The sequence below is a fragment of the Aotus nancymaae genome, unplaced genomic scaffold (genome assembly GCF_030222135.1).
Source record: "Aotus nancymaae isolate 86718 unplaced genomic scaffold, 86718_ANA_hifiasm-v0.15.2.pri h1tg000039l, whole genome shotgun sequence".
Classification (NCBI taxonomy): domain Eukaryota; kingdom Metazoa; phylum Chordata; class Mammalia; order Primates; family Aotidae; genus Aotus; species Aotus nancymaae.
In genome coordinates, this window is record NW_026988453.1 from 4,542,407 (window position 1) to 4,562,472 (window position 20,066).

Consider the following 20,066-nt stretch of genomic DNA (forward strand, 5'->3'; position numbering starts at 1 on the left):
TTGACTCACTGCAACCTCCGCCTCCCAGGTTCAAGCGATTGATTCTCTTGCCTCAGCCTCCTGAGTAGCTGGGATTATAGGCGCCCGCCATCATGCCCAACTAATTTTTGTATTTTTAGTAAAGACAGGGTTTCACCATGTTGGTCAGGGTGGTCTTGAACTCCTGACCTTGTAATCAGCCCACCTTGGCCTCCCAAAGTGCTGGAATTATGGGCGTGAGCCACAGCGCCCAACCAGTGGAGCCTGCTTGTCCCCGCCAGAAGATACTTGGATTCTGCTAATAACTGTGGCTCTTCAAACACACCATGCTGGCTCTGGCTTCTCAAACTTTTTATGTGCTGTTTCCAGTCCCACCCCCGACCTCTTCCCCTTGATTTCCCCCTCCTCATCCTCTGACATTCGGCCTAGACACTCTTCCAGAAAGCCCTCCCAGCTGCCAGGGCCAGGTGTGGTGCATGGCTATGCACCTCCCCAGCATTGCACCCCCCACCCTCCCCTGTCACCCAGGGCTGGGACCTCCTCTTGCTGTCTCCCTGCTGCTGGGTGTGAGCTCTGTAAACTCCATGAGGAAAGTGCTGGCTTAAATCACAGCACCCCATGGCCAGCATATAGTTGGTGCTCAGGAGGTATTTACTGAATGAATGAATGAGAAATGAGACCGAGACTCCAGGCTAAGCCCCTTCCTGTGGCCCAAGGACCATTTCCTCTGCATCTCTGTATCGCTACTATCCCAGTGCTTGGCACACAGCACAAAATAACAGGTCCGCATTGTCTCCTGGGAGCATGAGAGCCACGCCTGCAGGAAGAGACGTGTCTAACAGAGTGTGGCATCGGATGGCAGAGCTGTTACCGCACGCGCTCTAGCAAGGACAAGTGGATTCGCTCTGCCTGGGAGACCACAGGAAGCCTTTCCTAACAGCTCATCAGGCACTTGCTGATGGTGGCAAGTGGGGAGCCCAGAGAAGGAATCGGGAATTTGGAGAAATTCCATACCTGACAAAGGGATGGGGGTCAAGAGAATGTGTCCTCCCAGGCTTTCCTCCAGAGAGGAGGATGGTACCCTCTCATTTCCTTGTCTTTCTGCCAACTGAAATCCATGCCACCAAGCTGTCGTCTTCAGTTCAGGACCCTGTGATTTAAGCCCTTAAGGATGTGCAGATCATGGGAGGGGAAAACCGAGGCACCCAGACTAACTCACACCTTTCAGCAACTCAGGCTTGAATAGCTGCTCGATACAAACAGCCCTCCTTCCTTCCTCAAGGGCTCCCTGACCCTCAGACGCCTGGTTCCTAGGGCCCTGGCTAGGAGGAGGAAGAGAATAGGAACCATCCAAAGAGCCTGCATTGTACTCCAGTGAGTGACTCATGCAGGGAACGCTCTGTCCCCCTTGACAGCACTTTTCCCATGTGCTGTTTTGGTCACTCCCAGGAGCTATGATCAGAAGCCCTTTCCACTGTTCCTACCTGCCGGGCTGCAGCCCTGGGCCCCCCGCCCTCTCTCCAGCTGGAGGCAAGCAGGGAGACCAGACAGGGGAAAGCTCCTCCAGGCTTGGAAGACACCGGGGCCTGTGAGACCAAGGTCATGCCTCAGTTTCTCTCGCTCTGAAGGGGAAGTGACAGAAATGCCAGTCAGTGTGTGGTGGCTTTTTATTACTGGCATGGAGTGGGTGTGGGGGCAGGCAGGAGTGCTGGCTCCCAGTTGAGCCAGCTCCCCATTTCCAAACAGGAGCTGCCTGGGGTCCCCGGAGGGCCCAGGAGCTGGGGCGTGCAGGCCAGGGACAGGTGCGAGCTAGGAGATCTTTGATGAAGGAGGCTGGGCTCTACTTCCAGCGCCCGGTGACTTTGGCCTTCCCGCGGGTCTTGGAGCTGCAGGAGAAGCAGGACTGAGTGACATGGGGACACAGGCAGGGTTGCAGGTCACCATGGGGCTGGGGTAGGATGGGGGTGCCGAAGGTGAGAGGAGCAGCTGGGAGCTGCCTTCAGGGGCAGAGTAGGGTAGCAGCCTGAGGCCGGAGGGAGGCTTCACCACCCCACATCCCACCCCCATCAGCAAGCAGAGGCCACAGGGAGGGAAGCACAAGACCCAGAGGAGCCTGAGAAGGAAATCTGTGGGCTGAAGCAGAGGAGGAAGCCCTGGGAGCCTGGGACCCTCCGAGGAGGAGTGGGATGACGGCTGGAAGGTGGGGAAGGAAGAGGCGGGTGGGCTAGGCGCGGATGACCTCAGACACTTACACTTTCTGGTTATCATTGATCCTGTTTCGAAGAACATTGATCTGCAAGAAAAGTGGGAAGGACAAGGAGCAACACTGGAGCTGACGGGCTCCGGTTCCAGGTGGCCTGGGGATGGGGAGAGGGGCTGAGTGCAGCGGTGCAGGAGGAGAAGGAGGAGCACCAAAGAGTAGGAGGGTAGGAGGATTTAGGGTAGTGAAGGGTCAAGGGGGGCCCGGGAGCCACAGGCAGAACAAGGAGAAGCTTCCAGATGCCTCATGGGCCCTTTGCTGTGGGGTCCGAGGGCCACAGTAGGTTCAGGATGAGGGTCCCACAAGGAAGGCCTCTGAGAGCTGGGCGCAGAGCTGGAGGCCGTGTCATGGAGCCCTCCTAGCAGCCAGCCCAAGACCCGTCTGGGGCACCCTTGCCCAGCTGTGCACCATCCTGGAAGCCATGCCCTGTGAGGGGTAGCATCCCTGTGCACCACCCCTGCAGGGCGCTGCCCCAAACTTTGGCAAATGTGTCCTGGTGGCCAGTCCAGAGTTAAGTGGGAAAAAGAAAGAAAGAGAGAAAGAGAGAGAGAGAAAGAAAGAGAGAGAGAAAGAGTGAAAGAGGAAGGGGGAAGGGCGGAGGGGAGGAGGGAAGGGAGAAAGGAAGCAGGGAAGGAGGGAGGAAGGAAGGAAGGGAGGGAGGGAGGAGGGAGGGAGAAGGGAGGGAGAAGGGAGGGAGGGAGAAGGGAGGGAGGGAGGGAGGGAGAAGGGAGGGAGGGAGGGAGGGAGGGAGGGAGGGAGGGAGGGAGGGAGGGAGGAGTGGAAGGCACAGGCCTAATAAGACCATAAGAGTGGCTGAACAGCTGCTGAGCATTTAGTGGGTGCCAGGCTCTGTCCTGAGCGCTTTCCCAGATATGAACCCATAGAACTGCTGTGAGGACATAATAAGTTAATACATGGGAAATTCTCAGAACAGTGGTCAGAACACTATAATAATAATAATAATGGTATTATCTCTGTCACCCTCACAATCACCCTCCGAAGTAGGCTGTAGTGTTACCTGTGGAAACGGAGGCAAGCAACCGTGGACTAACTCACCCAAGGTCACACAGCCAGCGAAGGGCCCAGGCAGTATGGCTCTGAAGTCCATGCCACTGTGGCCAGGCAGTACAGCCTCTCTCCGTATTGGGAGGTAGGAGCACCCTCTAGCCACTGGTGCCTGAGCCTGCCCAGGGAGGGCCTCCTTGCCCAGGGAGGAGTGGTTTGGCAGGAGCAGCAGAGGAGACCCTCTAGGGGAAGCTGAATTCTTCCCTTAGTTCGCAAAGAGGCCCGGGGCGGGCGGGGGTTGGGAGGCGGTGGTGGCAGGGAAGGGCTGGCACCCAGCTCTGAGCTCAGGTGTGCAGCATCACTGTCATCTAAGCCATTTCCTTGCCTGGTGTTTGTTCACCTAGGACCCTCGTTAGCGCACACAGGACCGTGAAAGGCTGTGCGCTTGAGGCTCAGCCTGACTGTGCCTGCACCAGGGCCTTGGGTGTACGTGGGGAGAAGCGCCTCCCTGGTGGCAGCCCTCTCCCTCCACTGTGGGTCCTAGCTTGGTGCATCCTGGTTCTTGTATCCAGCTCAGTGCTCTGAGCTGCTGCCTCGACGTGTTGGAGACCCCCAGGGTTGGAACCCCAGGAAAGTGTCTCTGCTCAGCCCCAGCGAGCTCTCAGACACTTCCAGCAAGCAGTTGCCAACGCGGTGGACACAGAACCTGCTGACGGCCAGACAGCAGGGGCAGACGCAGGAGCTGAAGGGGGTTAGTGGGGAATAGGGACAGGGACCCGGTGACCTGCAGCAGTATTGCAGGGCCCAGTGAACCAGGAGGAGCATGTGATGGAGAGGCTGGGCGGGGGACAGCATGGCGCCCCACCTCGTATTTCTGCTGCTTGAACTTCTCCTGCAGGTCGAACTTCTCTGCCTCCAAGTTATAGATGCTCTGCCACAGCTCCTTGGCCTTCTCCCTGCAGGGGCAAGGGTGGGAATGCGGTGAGGGCCAGTAAAGCCCTCATGGGCCTCTGTCCTGGTCCCGGCCCAGCCCCCAGGGTCCCAGCCCTCCTTCCCACCTCCAGGCCTGCAAGGGTACCCCAGCCCACCCCCTGGGCCTGGCCCAGCCTGGGGACCAGACAGCAGCCGCCAGTGCTCAGGAACGGACACCAGGGGCTGCCAGGGCAAAGCTCTGAGAACACGCGGGCAGCGGGAGAAGCCCTTCTGGCACAGGACAGCATCTAGTTCAACGCCCGTCCTGACACCCGTGTGCAGGTGGGGAAGATGAAGCTCAGAGAGGTGGGACACCTGCTCACTTCTCTTTGCCCATCAGCAAAGCCCAGAAAGGAGCTGGCCCGACCTGCTGGTGCCCAGCCCTGGTCCCTCCAAACTTGCCATGGGAAAATATGTGGGGCAGTCGCGCCCTCTGGTGGCTCACAGCAAGAAGTGCCCTCAGCCGAATTCCCCCTCCCCCCCAACACAGCCACCAGATGCGGGCTGTGCCCCAGGACCCCTCCTCCCAGCCCCCACCTCAGCTGATCTTCATTCAGGTGGTCGATGGCCAGCACCTTCCTCCTCTCAGCCAGAATCTTCTTCTTCTTTTCCCGCTCCGTCTGCCTCTTCCCACTTTTCCGCTCTGTCTGAAGGGGGTGGGAAGCAGAGAAAACTGGCTAGACTGCCCCCTCCCTGTCCCCTAACCCTCCCCGAACCCTCTGGGGATGGAACAAGCCTGCAGGAGGGCCAGGTTCTTACGCTCTTTTCCTGCCATATCCCACACTACCAACTACATGCATTCCCTGGGGAAACTGAGGCAGGGGCAAGGAGGATCACGTCAGCCTCTTCCTCCTTTACTTAACTAACCTCCTCCACCTCTCACCAGCCTCCCCGCTCCCCAGCCGGCCCAATCTCTACACTCCTCCCCTCCAGCAAGGTGCCTTCCCCTCCCAGGGAGTTCCCCAAAACCACGGGGAGGAAGAAGGTTTGAGGTTTTGGTACCCACCTGGGCCTGCTAAACCGGGAAACCATGAGAGAGAGGCCCAGAGAAAAAGACCAAGACCGCAACAGAGACACAGAGAGAAGGCAGAAGACAAAGGGGAGGAGAGACACGGAAGAGAAGATTCAGACACTCGCTGTAGACAGCCGGGCTTACTAGGACGTGGGTCTGGGGGTTACAGCAGGGACTGTTTTGATAGCAGGGTGATGATGCCAAAGTCTTGGCTGGTGTGGTCACCATGAGGGCAGAGGCAGGGATGGCCTAGTTCTGAGCTGGGGACTGAGCTGGAAATCTAAGGAAATGTTTTGATTCCTTCACTACCTAGAGAAATCAATTTCACATAGCCCTGCTCCCTTAGGAATGGAGGATGTAGGAGGAATGGCGCACAAAATTAGGGACTGAGAGTGAGTTTCCAGGAACAAACAACCTCACATCTGTGTGGCACATCGATACTTTCCACAGTAGCTCATTTGAGCTTCTCGAACCATCAAGGCAATATGAGTGCCGGATGAGGAAACCGAGGCTCAGAGGTTGCAAAAGGTCACGCAACCGTATGTGGCAGAGTTGGGTCTCCAGCCAGAGCTCTGACTCTTAGCACAAGGCTTTTCCAGCTGCACCCATCCTCCCTGGGGGCTCCTGAGCACTGCTGGGGCCAGACATGGGGTGCACCATTGGTGCCCCAGGCTCTGCCTGTAGCCCCTACCCCAGCAGGCCCCTCCTAGTATAAGCCACGGTCAGGCCGAGAACCAGCTCAGGGCCTAGGCACGAGGAGACATCAGTCTCCCGCCTGCAGCAGCTGGGAATCTCTTCCTGGGATCTGATCTAAAGTCTACCTGCTGCAGTGGACAGCTCATTCTTCAGGGCTATACCAGGTCCTCCTGGCGACCCCTGCTGCTCCCCACCTACCTTCTGGATGTAACCTCCGAAATGCATCATGTTGGACAAAGCCTTCTTCTTCCGGGCCTCGTCCTCAGCCTTCCTCCTGTTCTCCTCCTCCTCTCGTCGAGCCCTCTCTTCCTGATTTACAGGGAGGAGGAAGAAAACAAATTAGGGAAAGGATGGAAAACCCCAATTCTGGGCTGAAGCTTGTGGTGTTTATGGGTGAGTTCAGCCTTCTCCCTGCTGGGTAAGGAGCTTTCTGAGGGGGTAGCTCCCAGCACAGGACTGGTCCACAGGAGTCCACTGAGTGAGAAATGACGGCATGAATGGTTAGGTCCTGATGCCCTAATATGAGGTCTCGTCATCCCCTCAAGCTGGGAGTGCCCCAGGAAGACCTGTTGCTCTGGAAATGCCTTCAGCAGCCACACAGGAAAAGAGCTACAGGGCCTTCAGTTCCCATGAAGTCTGCACTGGGGAAGGGATGAGGACTGGAGAGTCTTATAAAATAACACATTCATAAGGACCCAGACATTCCTCTCTTGTTTGCTGATGTATTATCAGAGCCAAGACACTGCCCAGCACTTCCTAGGTTGATACTGTCTCTTGACTGAATTCATGTTGATGAATAAATAGAGAGGGGCCTGGGAGCCCAGCAGGAGCTGGGAGCCTGGGGGGCTCTGTGGGCCTGGGCTGGGGGTCACTCACAGCCAGGCGGTTCTGGCGCTCCTTCTCCCGCTCATTCCGGATGCGCTGCTGCTCGGCCCGCTCGGCCCGACGTCTCTCCTAAGGAGAAGAGGCAAAGCCCGCCCAGGTGTACATGGGGAGAAGGTGACGTGGCAGGTACAGGAAACTTCATGGGGTGGCAAGGGAATTCCTGGGGGGGTTCCTCCCAGAGTTTTGAAGCAGTGGTGCCCGGCCTCCAAGGGCTTCTACTTCCAACCAGCTCCGCGGACGTGCACACCAGGCAGTGACCCACCTCCAACATTCCTCATGGCAAGACCACCCTCCACAATTGGGAAACATCCGGTGGGTTCCTCCTGAGCTCTGCCCCCGCCTCCATCCCACCCTGCCCTGGCAGCTGCTCTGTGCTTTATGCTTGGATAGATGGCCACTCATTGCTCCAGCCAGAGCAGCACATCTGTGGGAAGGCAAGTTAGCAATCAAAGCAGCCTCCACACTCTGCAGGAGAAGGATGTGGGATTCTGCAGGTCACACTAAGTTCCCTTCATCGGTCGGGGAAGAGGAGGCAAGGGCAGGGCTGGGGCAGCAGACGTGATTAGTCAGTCCACAGCCAGGGCCTGAGTTAGGCCTGAGGGAGGCCTGAAATAGATCAGACTCAGCTCTTGTGGTCACGAAGCATCCAGTCTGGTGGGGAAAAAAGGCAGGGACCCAAGAAACCAGTCAGGGCTGCAGGAGCAGTTCAGAGCGCTGGAGGGCCCCTGAAGGAGATCTCACACCCAGCCAGGTTTGAGGCACCAGGGAAGCCTGTCTGGAGGAGGGGGGCCTCACAAAAGGGATGGAGGACAGATTGGGCCATCAGGGAACGATAGGTGGACAGACTGGACACCTACAATCCTGTCTTTGAGAGAAACGAGCTCCTCCTCCTCCTTCTTCCTGTTCTCAAAGTGAGCCTCGATCAGCGCCTGCAGCTCGTTCAGGTCCTTCTCCATGCGCTTCCGGTGGATGTCCTGTGGGTGGACCGCTGCGGCTCAGAGGCTGCCGCTCCAAAGAGTCCAGGGGAGAGCGGGCGGGCTAGACACCCCCCAACACAATGCAAAAGACCTCAGGCAGGGCCTGGCACCTGGCCAGGGAAGGGGCAACTGTGGCCTGAACCCAGGACCATGCTCGTGGACGGGCACTCAGCCTCACTCAGCCTGGCTAGTGCTGCACCCCGTCCCACCTATGCGCTACCCCAGCCCAAGGCCACGAAATCCCTGTCATCGGGGGCCCAGGCCTGCTCAACCCACAGCCACCGCTCACATCAAAGTCCACTCTCTCTCCATCGGGAATCTTGGGAGGCACCAAATTGGGCATGAATGACCTGTTGGAGAGAGGAATCGTCAGTGAGCATCAGCCCCATTCTGGACCTAGGGACTGAAGATGTCCAGGACAGGCAGGGCCCTGCTCCTTCCTAGAAAATCTTCCAGCACTGCCCCGACCAGCCGCAGCAGCGATATTAACACTGACGTCAACAATGGCGTCCTCAGCCTTGCTCAGCACCCAGGAATGCACAAAGCTCTTTCACATGTGCAATTTCATTTCATGCTCACGATGTGCCCATGAAGCAGGTACCATTAACCTCGTTTAGGAGAACTGGGGCTTGGGGAGGCAGAGTGACTTTCTCAAAGCCACGCAACTTGGAATCAAAGAAGCTGTGACAAGATGGCATGCTTATCAGACTCCACGTCCCCGTGGTGGACCCCGCAGAAACTCGCCGTGAAGCCGGGACGCTTGCAGTTTGGTCCCGGTGCCAGCACATGCCGAGACCCAGGGGGCTCTCTGATTCTTGGTGTACCCCCGCTCCCCGCCCTCAGGTGTGTGGAGCTGAAATGAGATACTGCAGTGCACAACAGGGCAGGAAAGGGAAAGGCACTGGGCAAATGAATGGATCTGGAATGTCTTAGGCTGGTTTCAGAAGCCCCTACTGAAATGGGAAAGGCCTGTGAGTGGGCAGAGGTGCCACCTGCTGGCAGGGTTGGCATCATCAAAAGGGAAATACTCCCTATTCCCCAGCCCCCCAGCACACACCACCTCCAGATGGGCTTCATGTGTGTGGCACCAAGCCACCCTGCCCTGCCCTCTCTCAGCTCTCTGAAGCCGCCATGCCTACGCTGGCACAGTTCCACTGTTTGGATCCCCACAATTTGCTCCCTTTTATCCCCAAGTCCCACCTCAGCCATGGAGGAGGGTGTTCCGGCCATGCTGTGAGAGGAGAATGTTCAGAGCCCTTCCTCTAGAAGAACATAGCCCTGCCCTGCCAGGGTGGATGACTGGTGGTGAGTGTTGGGTGGAATTCAGCCCTCATTCATTCCCTTAAGAAGAGACCCTTGTGCAGTACACAACTTGTACAACCGTATGTGGTGGTCTGTACCCACCAACCCCCCTGCTGTGTCCACTGCACCACACTGCACCCCTGTTCCATCATCATCCTCTCTCCCTGAGCCTCTGTTCCCAGTTCTACCCAGGTGCATCCCACTCACCTGGGCTTGGGTTTGGACTCCTCTGTCGGGCCATCTGGAGGAGACAGAAGCACACAGCCATGGGTCAGGTGGCCCTAGATGTGGTCCCAACTCTACCCTCGATGAGCTACACCCCTGTTGGTTTCCATGTCTCCATCTGCACAGTGAGTCCCCTCCAGCACTGGGGAGCCCTGATCCCAGGGGCGTCCAGGAGAATGAAACCAGCAGGGGTTGCAAATGCCACCCTCCCTCTCCATGGAGTTCTGCAGGGCACACACTCATGCAGCACGGAACTTCACATAAAGCCTTCTCTCACTCACCAGTTCAGGGCAAAGCAATTTTGCTACTTTTGGGTTTCACGGTGAGGAGGAGTCCTTTGGAAAGGTCCCCAGGGGTCGTGGCCCTAGAGTCCCCTCCCAGGTCTTTGCCTCCTTTGTTACCCCCTGGACTTCCTGGTGGCCATAGGGCAGAAGCTGACATGATTTCAAGCCCCAGCTGGTTGTCCCCTCCCCTCTGGAGAAGGCTCTGGGACCACCTGGAATCCTGGTGAAGGCTGCAGCATGATGATGACCGCAGCAATGAGCCACCATGACCATCTATGGATTGGGATTTCATTCTACAGATACCGCCTCCTACAGTGATTTCACATAAGCTCTGGGAGCTTCATGTGTGGATATGACTTCTGGTCCCCTTGCTCTATCCAGACCAGGGGGCTGGACAGTGGCCCCCTTTCCCACTAGGTCCCACCACTGCAGCTTCTCTGGGATGAGAAGGGGCAAAGTTTAAAGCTCAACATCGAAAACTTTGCAGGTGCCACCAAGTTCTGTCCTCTCCTCTCCCAAACCCTCTCAGTGCCCACCCACTTCCCTGAAAGGAGCGCTGTGGGCAGTCTCCTCCAAAGCTGCTGTGAGGGGTTCCTTTCCCACCCTCCGCCTCTCTCCTGTTATCCTTACCTTCAGCCTCCTTCGCTTCCTCTTCTTCTCCAGCTTCTAAATGAAACATGAGAAATCAGTCAAGGTCCTTGTTCTGAGCTCAAGTCCCCCCCGACCAAGCGCCTCCCCCACAAATAAGTCCTAGCCAAGCTGCACCCTGTTGGTTTTGGGGGTCACAGAGCTGTCTCTCACACGCATGTTCCCCTGGACCCAAGACTCTGCCTGACTCAAGAGAAGCCCTGGATCACCGTTTGTTGATTGGGCAATCAACCGTTGAATCTCTGCCAATAGGAGGAGCAGGTGCACGTGGGAGAGCCTCTTCTGGGGGGGTTTCTTACTGCCTCAGGAATGGCTCCGGGGGCTCTCACTACCCCTGAGGCTCCTGCACCCTCATCCAGAGACTTACCCTCTGCCTTGGTCTCCTCAGTCTCAGCGTCTGCTTCAGCCCCACCCTCAGCACCCTCCTCCTGCTCTGGAGAAGTGAAGCAGAGACAGTGAACAAGCAGGCCCCACTCCTGCCATCAGGCAGAACCCGGAGCAGAGAACGGGCAGTGAGGAGTGGGGATGGGGTTAAGACGTCTAGGTCCGGATGAACTGGGGGGCAACTAACATGAATGCCAGAGAGGTTGCCATTCTTGGTTTTGACTGTCGGCTGCCTCCTCCGACCCAACTTAGCCCGCTTGTCCCAGTGACCTCCCTGATGATGGGACTCCACCCCATTCCCCAACTCTCCAGCCCAGAGGTTCCACCCTGTGTCTGGCACCACAGGACACGCCCTGCTTAAGCTAAGTTCTCCGGAAGCTCCTCTCCTGAACCTAGTGACTCTGGACACCCTCCATCCACATCTCAAAGAAAACAAAAGCGTATGACCATGTGGCTGGATGGCACGCCCAATATCTGGATCTTCATACTATCCAAAAAGCGGGCAGGAGTTTTCTATTTTCACCCATTTGATTGGCAGGATGTGGCCCCCATCCCAATCAGGCACCCGGACTAGACAGACAGATAAGGCAGACAGGATGTCACCTGGCCTGGGCTCTGGCCTGGGCTCTGCCTGCAGGAAGTGATCTGTGATGCCCGATCAACGTTTGTTGATTGGGCGATCAATGGTTGAATGGTTGATGCACTGGGAAGTGGGGGCCTCTTGGCAGAGGGAAAAGAAAAAGGCTCAGGCAGGAGGAAGACACCGTTGTGGGAGAAGGATCGGCCTTCGTGCTCTCTGTCCTCCCTTCCCATGTCTGAGTCCTCTCTGAAGTCTGGAGATGCCTTTTCTTTTATCTCTGCAGGAGGCTTGCCCCAAAATGATCCTTCTAGAAGGTGTGAGAGCCGAGGGCTAGCGAGGAAGAACAGGGCCATTGTGGGGTCCACCTTTAGGCCATCTTGCTCACACCTCTGCCACCTCATCTGACGTGTCATTAGGTGTACAATACACCCCACCTCACCCAGTGGCCATGCCACATTGCAGGATGAGGAGCCCACCGCCTCCCGGCCCACCTACTGCATCTTGAGATATCGCTGTCAGAACGTACTTTCTAAAATTAAGCCCTAGTCTCAATCCCTTGCCCTGGTCCTGTGCCCCCCATCAGCAGGGCACATCTGAAGGCTGACATCATGTCCTTCCTGATCTGGCTATTTCCAGTCCCCTTGGCTGCTCTCCAGAGGACTCTGTCCCCAGACACCCCAACCAACACCCTGGCCACCCTGTCTGGGAGCTGTCCAGCTCCTAGGGAGGGCCCAGCACAGAACACTGGGACGTGTGTGGGGGCAGGGGGGTGCTGCTGGCTTCCAGATGCTGGGCCCTCTCTATGGCCACATTTGGGGCAGCTTGGGAAACCAGCCAGCCTGGGTCCCTCCCACTGCCCAGCCCAGGGAAAGGATCAGAAGCCAGGGAAAGAAGCCAGTGGCCCTGAAGGTCAGACATGATGAGCAGCTCAGAACTGTGACCCTGCTCCGTCGGAGGCTGGGGAGGAAATGACTGACCCACTCCATCCCTGCCCCTCACTCACACACACCCCCCACCCCCAGAGCAGGGTCCCTGGACAAGCAGGCTGCACTCGGGACAAGCAGGCTGCACTCGGGACAGCAGACTGCACTCAGGACAGCAGGCTGCACTCGGGACAAGCAGGCTGCGCTCGGGACAGCAGCCAACAGAAAGCACCACAGAAGGAAAGGCTGTACTACCGTCTTCGTCCTCTCTCCAGTCCTCCTCTTCTGAGGTTCAGGGAGTGGCCGCAGCAGAGGGAAAAAGCGAGACAGGTTAGCGTGGGAGCAGACAGCCCAGGGCAGGAGCAGCCCCCAAGCGCAGTGGTTTTACAAGTGTGGGCTTTGGAGTTAGGCCAGCGTTCCAATTCCCAAGCCACCGCTTTCCAGCAACAGGGACCACTCTCTTCTCAGTTACTTCCTTGTGCCTCAGGCGCCTCATCAGTAAAATGGGAATCATTCTACTCACTTCTCAGCCGTTGTGAGGACTGAATGACCTAGCGTGCATAGAGCGCCCAGCAGGTGCCCAGCACAAGAGGAGCACACACTCTGTGGTAACTGCACTGCGTCTACACGACAGAGCCTCGGCTTCCCTCTTACTAAGACAGAGGCCCCCAAAGAGCAGAGAGTGGGGCGCAATTCGCTCCCATCGAATGTCCTGGCTTCAATGAACCTGCCCATGTTCCTGCTCTGAATGAAGCTCTTGGATATTCTGCAAACCATATCCAGTTTCCACGCTTTAGAAAGCCTCACTGGAGAGCCTGGCCCCAGGAGAGATTTGCCCGGCCTGTTGGGAAGAGGCTGCCCCATCTAAGAAGGGCCCAGCATTATAACCCTAAGGGAAGAGACTGTATCTACAATAGTTGTTCTGTGCACAAATATCTGCCCAAAAAACAGTGCCAGCAAGTGGAACAATTCCTCTTCTGGAAGGAAGACACGTGGCACTGTCTATCCTGCAGGTTTAGTGGACACCCATCTGGACGTTGCTCTCTCCTGATCATTTGCAGCCAGCTCCTCCGCTGTGTGGGAGGCGGGTCTCGTCTATTAAAGGCAAGCAAGGCAGGGGCTACATGGCTCAGACCCCAGCGCAGTGGAGAATGACTGTAAGCTCAAGGCCAGATTCTACTGCGCGTGGCAGGCAGATGGGTCCCAAGTCCAGAGACCTACGTCTCAAACTCCACCACCCCAAACCTGTTATAAGGAAGTGGAAAATCCTCCGAAACAAAGGGAGGCTGTCATACGAAGAGTCTGTTCAGGGAACGCGGCGGAATTTGGAGCCAGCTAGATTTTTGATTCAAAAAAATATTTCCGACAGCTTCTGAAGTAGCTGGTATTCCTTGAAAACCGAAAAAGACTGTGGTCTTTTTCAGTTTCTCCCATGAATTTCTCTTCTGTGTCCTCTTTGACCAGACACCCCTGGAACAGCCCTAAATGTGCAGGCGGGTCCCTGTTTTCCCTCTGAACCATGGGGAGCAAGGGAGGGGCCACTGGGCACCCTCCCTAGACCTTCGGTAGAGATCCTTCTCCTAATGTCTACACGCCACATGCTGAAGTGATACCTGAGCCACTAAAAGGCAGGGTCCACCTGCCTGGGGGGGTAGGGGGAGGACTGGAGCGAAGCCTCTGGATCATTTCCATGTGCCAAGCTCTCAGGAAGAAGGGAAGGTGAGGGCGTTCTTTCAGGGAGGTGTGGGACCTAGGGCTGAGGAAAGCAATGGGTTAACTGATCAGAATAGGAGCAGCGAGAGGGGCCTCTGCAAGGTCAGAATAATGACAAAGCTTCACGCGAGATACGGCGCCTCAGATCACTGAGCAATTTCATACTCGCAATCGCATTTGATAAATTATAAATGGAACGTTTGTGGGCGTGATCATGGCATTGTGGTTATGCTTTTAAGTAGTGCGTATCTCCTAGAGATACACTGAAGCGAAACCTTGAAGCAGGAAATGACGTGGTGCCTGGGAACGATTTTGGATGTCGCTCCAAAGTAACTGGGCGAAAACGGAGTATAGAGGAAAGAAGATTGACCCTCGGTTGACGATCGTTGAAGCTGGTAATGGGTACACTGGGTAGGCGGGCATTATTATTATTATTATTGCTACCTTTATATGTATTTAAAATTTTCCCATGATAAAAGGGAAAAGAAGCAAAACTGATTAGGAAAAGCGGTCATTGTGTTTGAAGCAAACGGCAAAAGAAGAGCCAGGTTTCAATCGTTTGCCTCAAGACCTGAGCAACGCAGGTAGGACTGATTCCCATCTCAGGGGGCCCTGTTGGAGGATGTTGCTCAGCTGAGAGTGAGGAGCAGGGACGGACGAGCTGCTTTCCTAGGGCTCCCAGGATTTCCACATTCCTGAGCCTGCCGCTTTCTGGCTCTCCACCTGCCTAAGGTACGTACCTTCAACAGCTGCTTCTGCTTGGAAGAGAAGTCCAGGCAGCAAGAGAAGAGAGAAGAGGTGGATCAGTTTCGAACCAGGCTGTCTGCGATCCAAATGAGTACACATGTTTACGCCTACCTTCCTGCTCCCTGAGAGCAACAGGAGACACTGTCAGTAGCTCGCGCGCGCGCACACACACACACACACACAGGCCTGCACACATATGCACAAATGCCTGCATACACACACAGGCCTGCACACATATGCACACACATGCACACACGGATGCATACACACACAGGCCTGCACACACATGCATACACGCATGCATACACACATGCACACACATGCAAACACACGGGCCTGCACACATATGCACACATGCATGCATACACACACATGAACACACAGGCTTGCACACACTGGCCTTTCCCCAAAGACAATCCCCACTTTTTTTCCCTTGTTGTCTAGTGGGGTCCATGCTGTCTTGCCCACCCTGCAATGACACCCACTAGCCCAGCCTGCCCTTCCCATGCAGGGCTGCCTCCTACCATCCTCGGCAAGTCTCCACCCCAGCCGGCTTGGTCTCACCAGCATTCTGCTCACTTACTCTTTCCATCCTTGCCCAGGCTGTACCCCTTTCTAGAAAGTCCTGCCCTCTCCCAAATCTCTCCTCTCTCCAAATTCTACACAGGTAGGACCTGCCTTCTCCACAGCCCCCTGACTATTCAGCCCCTGATCTCCCTCTCCTAGAACCCCCGCACTACCAACAGCCCGCCCTCCACACCGGGCCCCACTGGCTAATTTCTTCCCCAGTTTATGTCTTAACATCTCAGTGGCAGAGTAAGTTCTGTGAGGTCGGGAGCCGTGCCTAGACCTCTGACTCCTCCCTGGTGACCACCATGCTCCGTAGTTATTGGACCGGCTGTGTTCCACACCCTGGTTTCCCTCTGGGTCAGGACTGTGGGCAGGTCACCGTCAGGGGAGAGCAGGGATCCAAGACAAAGTGATAACAGTAGGTTCTGAGCTGGGTTTTGGGGGCACAGTCAGCTCTGTAACCTCCGGAGAGTCACTGAACCTTTCTCAGTCAGTTTCAGGAGACCCAACGTGTCAGCTTCTCTGTTCATGGCCTGTCCCCTAGTCAGGACGGGCCAAGGACCCCGATGACCCCGGAGTTGAACCTCTGTGCTTCCCAAAGTCCCCCAGCCTGTGCTCTGCCTGGGATCTACAACCTTTATCATGGAGATAAAGTTTCCATATCCTGGCTACTCAGGTGGAAAGGAAATGGCTATATCTCTCCCCCGGGTGCCCAGAACACACACAGCTACTTCCACCCAGAATCCCAGGGCAGCTGGCGGCTCCCGGACCAGGTGTGAGGGCGGTGGGAGGGAGACCCCACTCAGCCAGGATGCTCCAGATACTCACTCCTCCTCGTACTCTTCCACCACCTCTTCCGTGTCGGACATGGTCTCTGCTCTCCCTCCAGAAAGAGAACACAGTCAGTGTGGGTGCAAAGGGAAGCCTGCCTTCCTCAGAAGACCTCTGTCCCCCGTTGTACAGAGATCAGAGAGGCCAGGGTGAATCTGTTTCCACCCCTTATTAGCTGTGTGACCTGCAGCAAAAAGCCTGTTTCCTCCCTGCCAAGGGGAGACAGTGACACCCACATGGCAGCAAGGCCACCTGCTGATGTCCACTTCATTCCTTGCCCCTGAACAGGCAATACCTCCTGGGATGCTGTTTCGCGTTTGTGACACTCAAGACGATGTCTGCAGTTTCTCAACCTTTCCGTCCACTCTGCTCACCCCCACTCCACAGGATCTGTTTAGCACTGCACAAAGCTTCCCTGGGAGAGTGGTCAAACCAGCTGTAGCATCTGTACCGTGGAATACTACTCAGTGATAACAAGGAATAAACTGTGTATATATACAACCACTGCATCTCCAGGGAATTCACCTCCAGGGAATTCCACTGATTGAGGAGAAAAAGCCAACTCAGAGAGTCACATACTGTAGAATTCCATTAGTATAACATTCTTGGAATGGCAACATGGAGAACAGATGCGTGGTTGCCGAGGGCTCTGAGGCAGCTGGGAGGGGCGCGAATGTGGCCGTGAAAACACACGTGGACCGGGTACGGTGGCTCAAGCCTGTCATCTCAGCACTTGGAGAGACTGAGGCAAGAGGATCCCTTGAGCCCAGGAGTTTGAAACAGCCTGGGCAACGTGGTGAAAACCCGGCTCTACCACAAAAACAAAAATTAGCTGGACGTGGTGGTGCATGAGTATAGTCCCGGCAACTCAGGAGATGGAGGTGGGAGAATCGCTTGAGCCCAGAAGGTTGAGGCTGCAGTGAGCCATGGTCCACTGCACTCCAGCCTGGTCAAAAGAGTGAGACCCTGTCTCAAAAAAAATAATAAAAAAAGAAAGAAATCGCACAGGTGGGATCCTTGTGGTTTGGGATCTTTTCAGCATGTCCACTGTGGCGATGGATACATGAACCCACACAGGTTAAAGTTGTATAGAGTTTCACACACACACAGAGTGTAATTGTGGGCAAATCCGAATAAGATCATAGATCGGTTGTATTGATGTCCAATCTCGGTTTTGATATTGTACTAGTTTTGCAAATGTTGCCCTTGAGAGAAACAGTAAAGTGTGTAAGCGCTCGCTGTTAAAGACAACTGCGTATTAGTCTTTAATTATCTCAATGAAAATTCTGATTAAAAAAATGTTCCCCGGGAACTCATCCTGAGATCATCTTCTCACTGCACCGGGAACAGATAATCTGGATTCAGATCCTCTTCCATTAGCTCTCTGAGGGTGTTTAGGCAAGTCTTTTTAACATCTCCAGACCTCAGTTCTTTCTCTGTCTCATGGAGATAAAGTGTCCACATCCTGGCTACTCAGTGTCTTTGTGAGGCTCCAGCTGATATTAACAAAAGGGGACGGCATTAGGCAATGTCAGGTGTTACAGTGCGCGTGTAATCACAGGGAGGGGGCAGAGAGCAAGCACTTGAGTGTGAGACTAATCTCGCTTTGAATGCTGGCTCTAGCGTGCGTTTGCCTGCGACCTTGGCAAGGTCGCTTAACCTCCCTACATCTCAGCTCCCTTTGCTGTGAAGTTGCTGTTCTTCTCGGGCAGGTGTGAGGAACAGAGCTGTGTGCAGTGTAGGCATTCAGCTAATACGTACTGTGACCCAGCCCTCCTGGGCCATGACAGTGCACTGCTCCAGGGACACAGTCACATTGTTTGAAACGTGAACAGCAACCCTGTTGTAGTGCAATAAGCCAGCCCCACAACCTCCCTGATGTCGGCTTTCAAGGGAGAGAATGGACAGGGCGATGTGAGAGTGAGGCGAAAGTGAGGTGGCAGAAGAATCACGGTGATGCTCAGGACCATCCTCCGACGCTCCTCCTCTGCTGCCCGCCCCCTGCCCCACTCACATCTGCCAATGCCGCAGCGCCAATTTCAGACCCAAGCTGCAGGATGGGGACAGAGGCACACAGAGAGTCCTGCTCACTCCCTCACCATCTCTCCCTGCACATCTCCCCATAGTGGCTGAGAACAACCCCAGGCACTCCTCTGTGGACATCCAGCAAGAGCCAGGGCTCTGGTTAGGTGGGGTGATGTCCGCCGTAAGGCAGCCCCTTTGAGGCTGAGTGGTTCCAAGGGAGCTGCCACTCCCCAGCTGCCCCTCTGGGTGGAGACTTCTCCAGACTCAGCACCCACTGCAGCCCTGGACTGACTGTCTTCAGACCCTGCTCCCATTATGTCCAGTCCTGCTGGGTTAGGGACAAGCAGGGCAGCACCGGAGTGGTCCCTCCCCTGCTCCCTCTGCTGGAGCAGGATGAGGACAGTGAGGGAGAAGCCCTGTTTACAAGGAGCTCTGGACAGCAGCTCCGAGCCACTGTTTTGCCCCAATGTCCAGGGTGGGGTGGGTGGGGAAAAAGAAGAGAAATCAAATGTGTGAGGTGTTATAATGGGGAATCAAGCCTCATTCTGCTAAAAAAAAGACTCAAACCCCAGAGAGTGTCGAAATGAGTCTTAGGATGAGCGTGGCCAAAGAATAGCCTTCCTAACCCCAGGATGGGTGTGGGTGACAAGTGTTGCCCAAAGTCCCAGGGGAGCGGCCAGAACTAGTGACTTGAGAACTTGAGGTGCTGCTACCTGAGCCTGTCACTCAGTGGGAGGGAGAAAATTCTCAGAGGAGCCGCATAGCTTCTAGCTTTCTCTCCTCTCCTCCCCTGCCCTTCCACCAGTTCAGAGCCACTGGGCATGGTGCTGGGGCTCAGAGGAGGACAGAGCAGCTTGACTCCTCTCCCTGTTCCTGGGAGCGCCATTCAGCTCCCAAAAATAGCACGCAGACATGGAGGATGGAGGAGGGCTTGCAGCCAGCCCAGAGGACACCACCAAGCCAGTGGCTCAAAGGCAGGACCTGTTGCAGGGGAAAGAGGTGGCTGAGACTGGGGGCTGCAGAATGGGAGAGGGTCAAGAACCTGGCACGGCAAGGGAACAGAATGTCCTGAAACACCTGTGTCCTCTCACCCAAGCCCCACCCACTTCCACAGGCAGCTTTCCAGCCTAACACGTTCACAGCCAAGAGATCAGAGTCACCTTTCTTGGGGAGTAAAGCAAAGAAAATAGAAGGCATACGGCATACTGACCTTCGGGTCAAAACAATCTGGGTTTAAAACTTAGATTTTGCTGTGTGGACTTATTTCAGTCACTTAGCCTCTCTGACTTCAGTTAACCAACTATAAAACAGATGAGCCTTCAGTTCTGGCCTTGTAGAAACAGTCTCTGAGTTTCTGAGGAACATGGGCCCCACCCCTCAATCCTTGTCCCCAGCATTCAGCTGGGATTTTCCCAAGCCAACAGCTGTTGGGCCACCAGGAGAGCGAAGGTAAGAGGATGGGGAGAGGGCAGGGGGAGTGGAAGCGGGGACAGAAGGTAGGGGGCAGCAGGCAACCTGATCCTCTCAGATTGCACTTTTGCAGAGAGAAGTATTCACCCTGTAAGACATGGGTCAGAGGAGGAATTTGGGAGGGCAGGTCGCTTCCCGGCTACAGCAGGCCAGGAATGTGCTCTGAAACTCCTTACATGCCAGGCAACTCCCTCCCCAAATAGTCCCCAGCCTGCCCGGAAGAAACTAGGAACCGAGGGAGTCTGTCTGTACCACTCCTGGGCATAGAGCAAGGCCTGTCCCAAGAGGGGGTGTTGGGGTGGGATGGGACAAGGATTACACTTGGGGACCCACGTTAAACCCTTTAATGCCAACCAGCTGGGCTCATGCCCAAGGAAAGATTCTCCCAGTGGGGCCTTTGCCCATCTGCCCCCCAAGGGCAGCTCAGCTCTGGGTCCTGTCTGGGCAGAAGTGGCACTGAGTCAGGCGCATCCAGTGGAATTCCTGCGTCGGCCTGGAGAGGCGCTGCAGCGGGGCCTGCGGACCTGGTCTTTCCTAGTGGGACAGTTTCTGAGTTCCTGGCCTTGAGAATGTGACCA

General features: G+C 55.7%; 1 protein-coding gene across 4 annotated transcripts; it reads right to left on the bottom strand.

Moving 5' to 3' along the window:
* Positions 1 to 1,628: 1,628 nt before the first annotated feature.
* Positions 1,629 to 16,046, bottom strand: TNNT2 (troponin T2, cardiac type). Of its 4 annotated transcripts, XM_021677251.2 has the most exons (15): positions 15,991 to 16,046; positions 14,704 to 14,714; positions 14,586 to 14,600; positions 12,388 to 12,417; positions 10,613 to 10,678; positions 10,228 to 10,263; positions 9,296 to 9,329; positions 8,076 to 8,136; positions 7,667 to 7,783; positions 6,801 to 6,878; positions 6,123 to 6,233; positions 4,754 to 4,863; positions 4,110 to 4,200; positions 2,232 to 2,272; positions 1,629 to 1,865 (listed from the first exon to the last, which is right to left on the bottom strand). In XM_021677251.2, the coding sequence occupies exons 1-15, from the start codon at positions 16,029 to 16,031 to the stop codon at positions 1,820 to 1,822; spliced, it is 888 nt and encodes a 295-aa protein (XP_021532926.1). In that variant the 5' UTR covers positions 16,032 to 16,046; the 3' UTR covers positions 1,629 to 1,819. The 4 variants fall into 4 exon arrangements, with proteins under 4 accessions (XP_021532926.1, XP_064216294.1, XP_064216295.1 ...); XM_064360224.1 differs by lacking the exon at positions 15,991 to 16,046 and having other exon boundaries at positions 14,586 to 14,706; XM_064360225.1 differs by lacking the exons at positions 12,388 to 12,417; positions 15,991 to 16,046 and having other exon boundaries at positions 14,586 to 14,706.
* Positions 16,047 to 20,066: the final 4,020 nt, after the last annotated feature.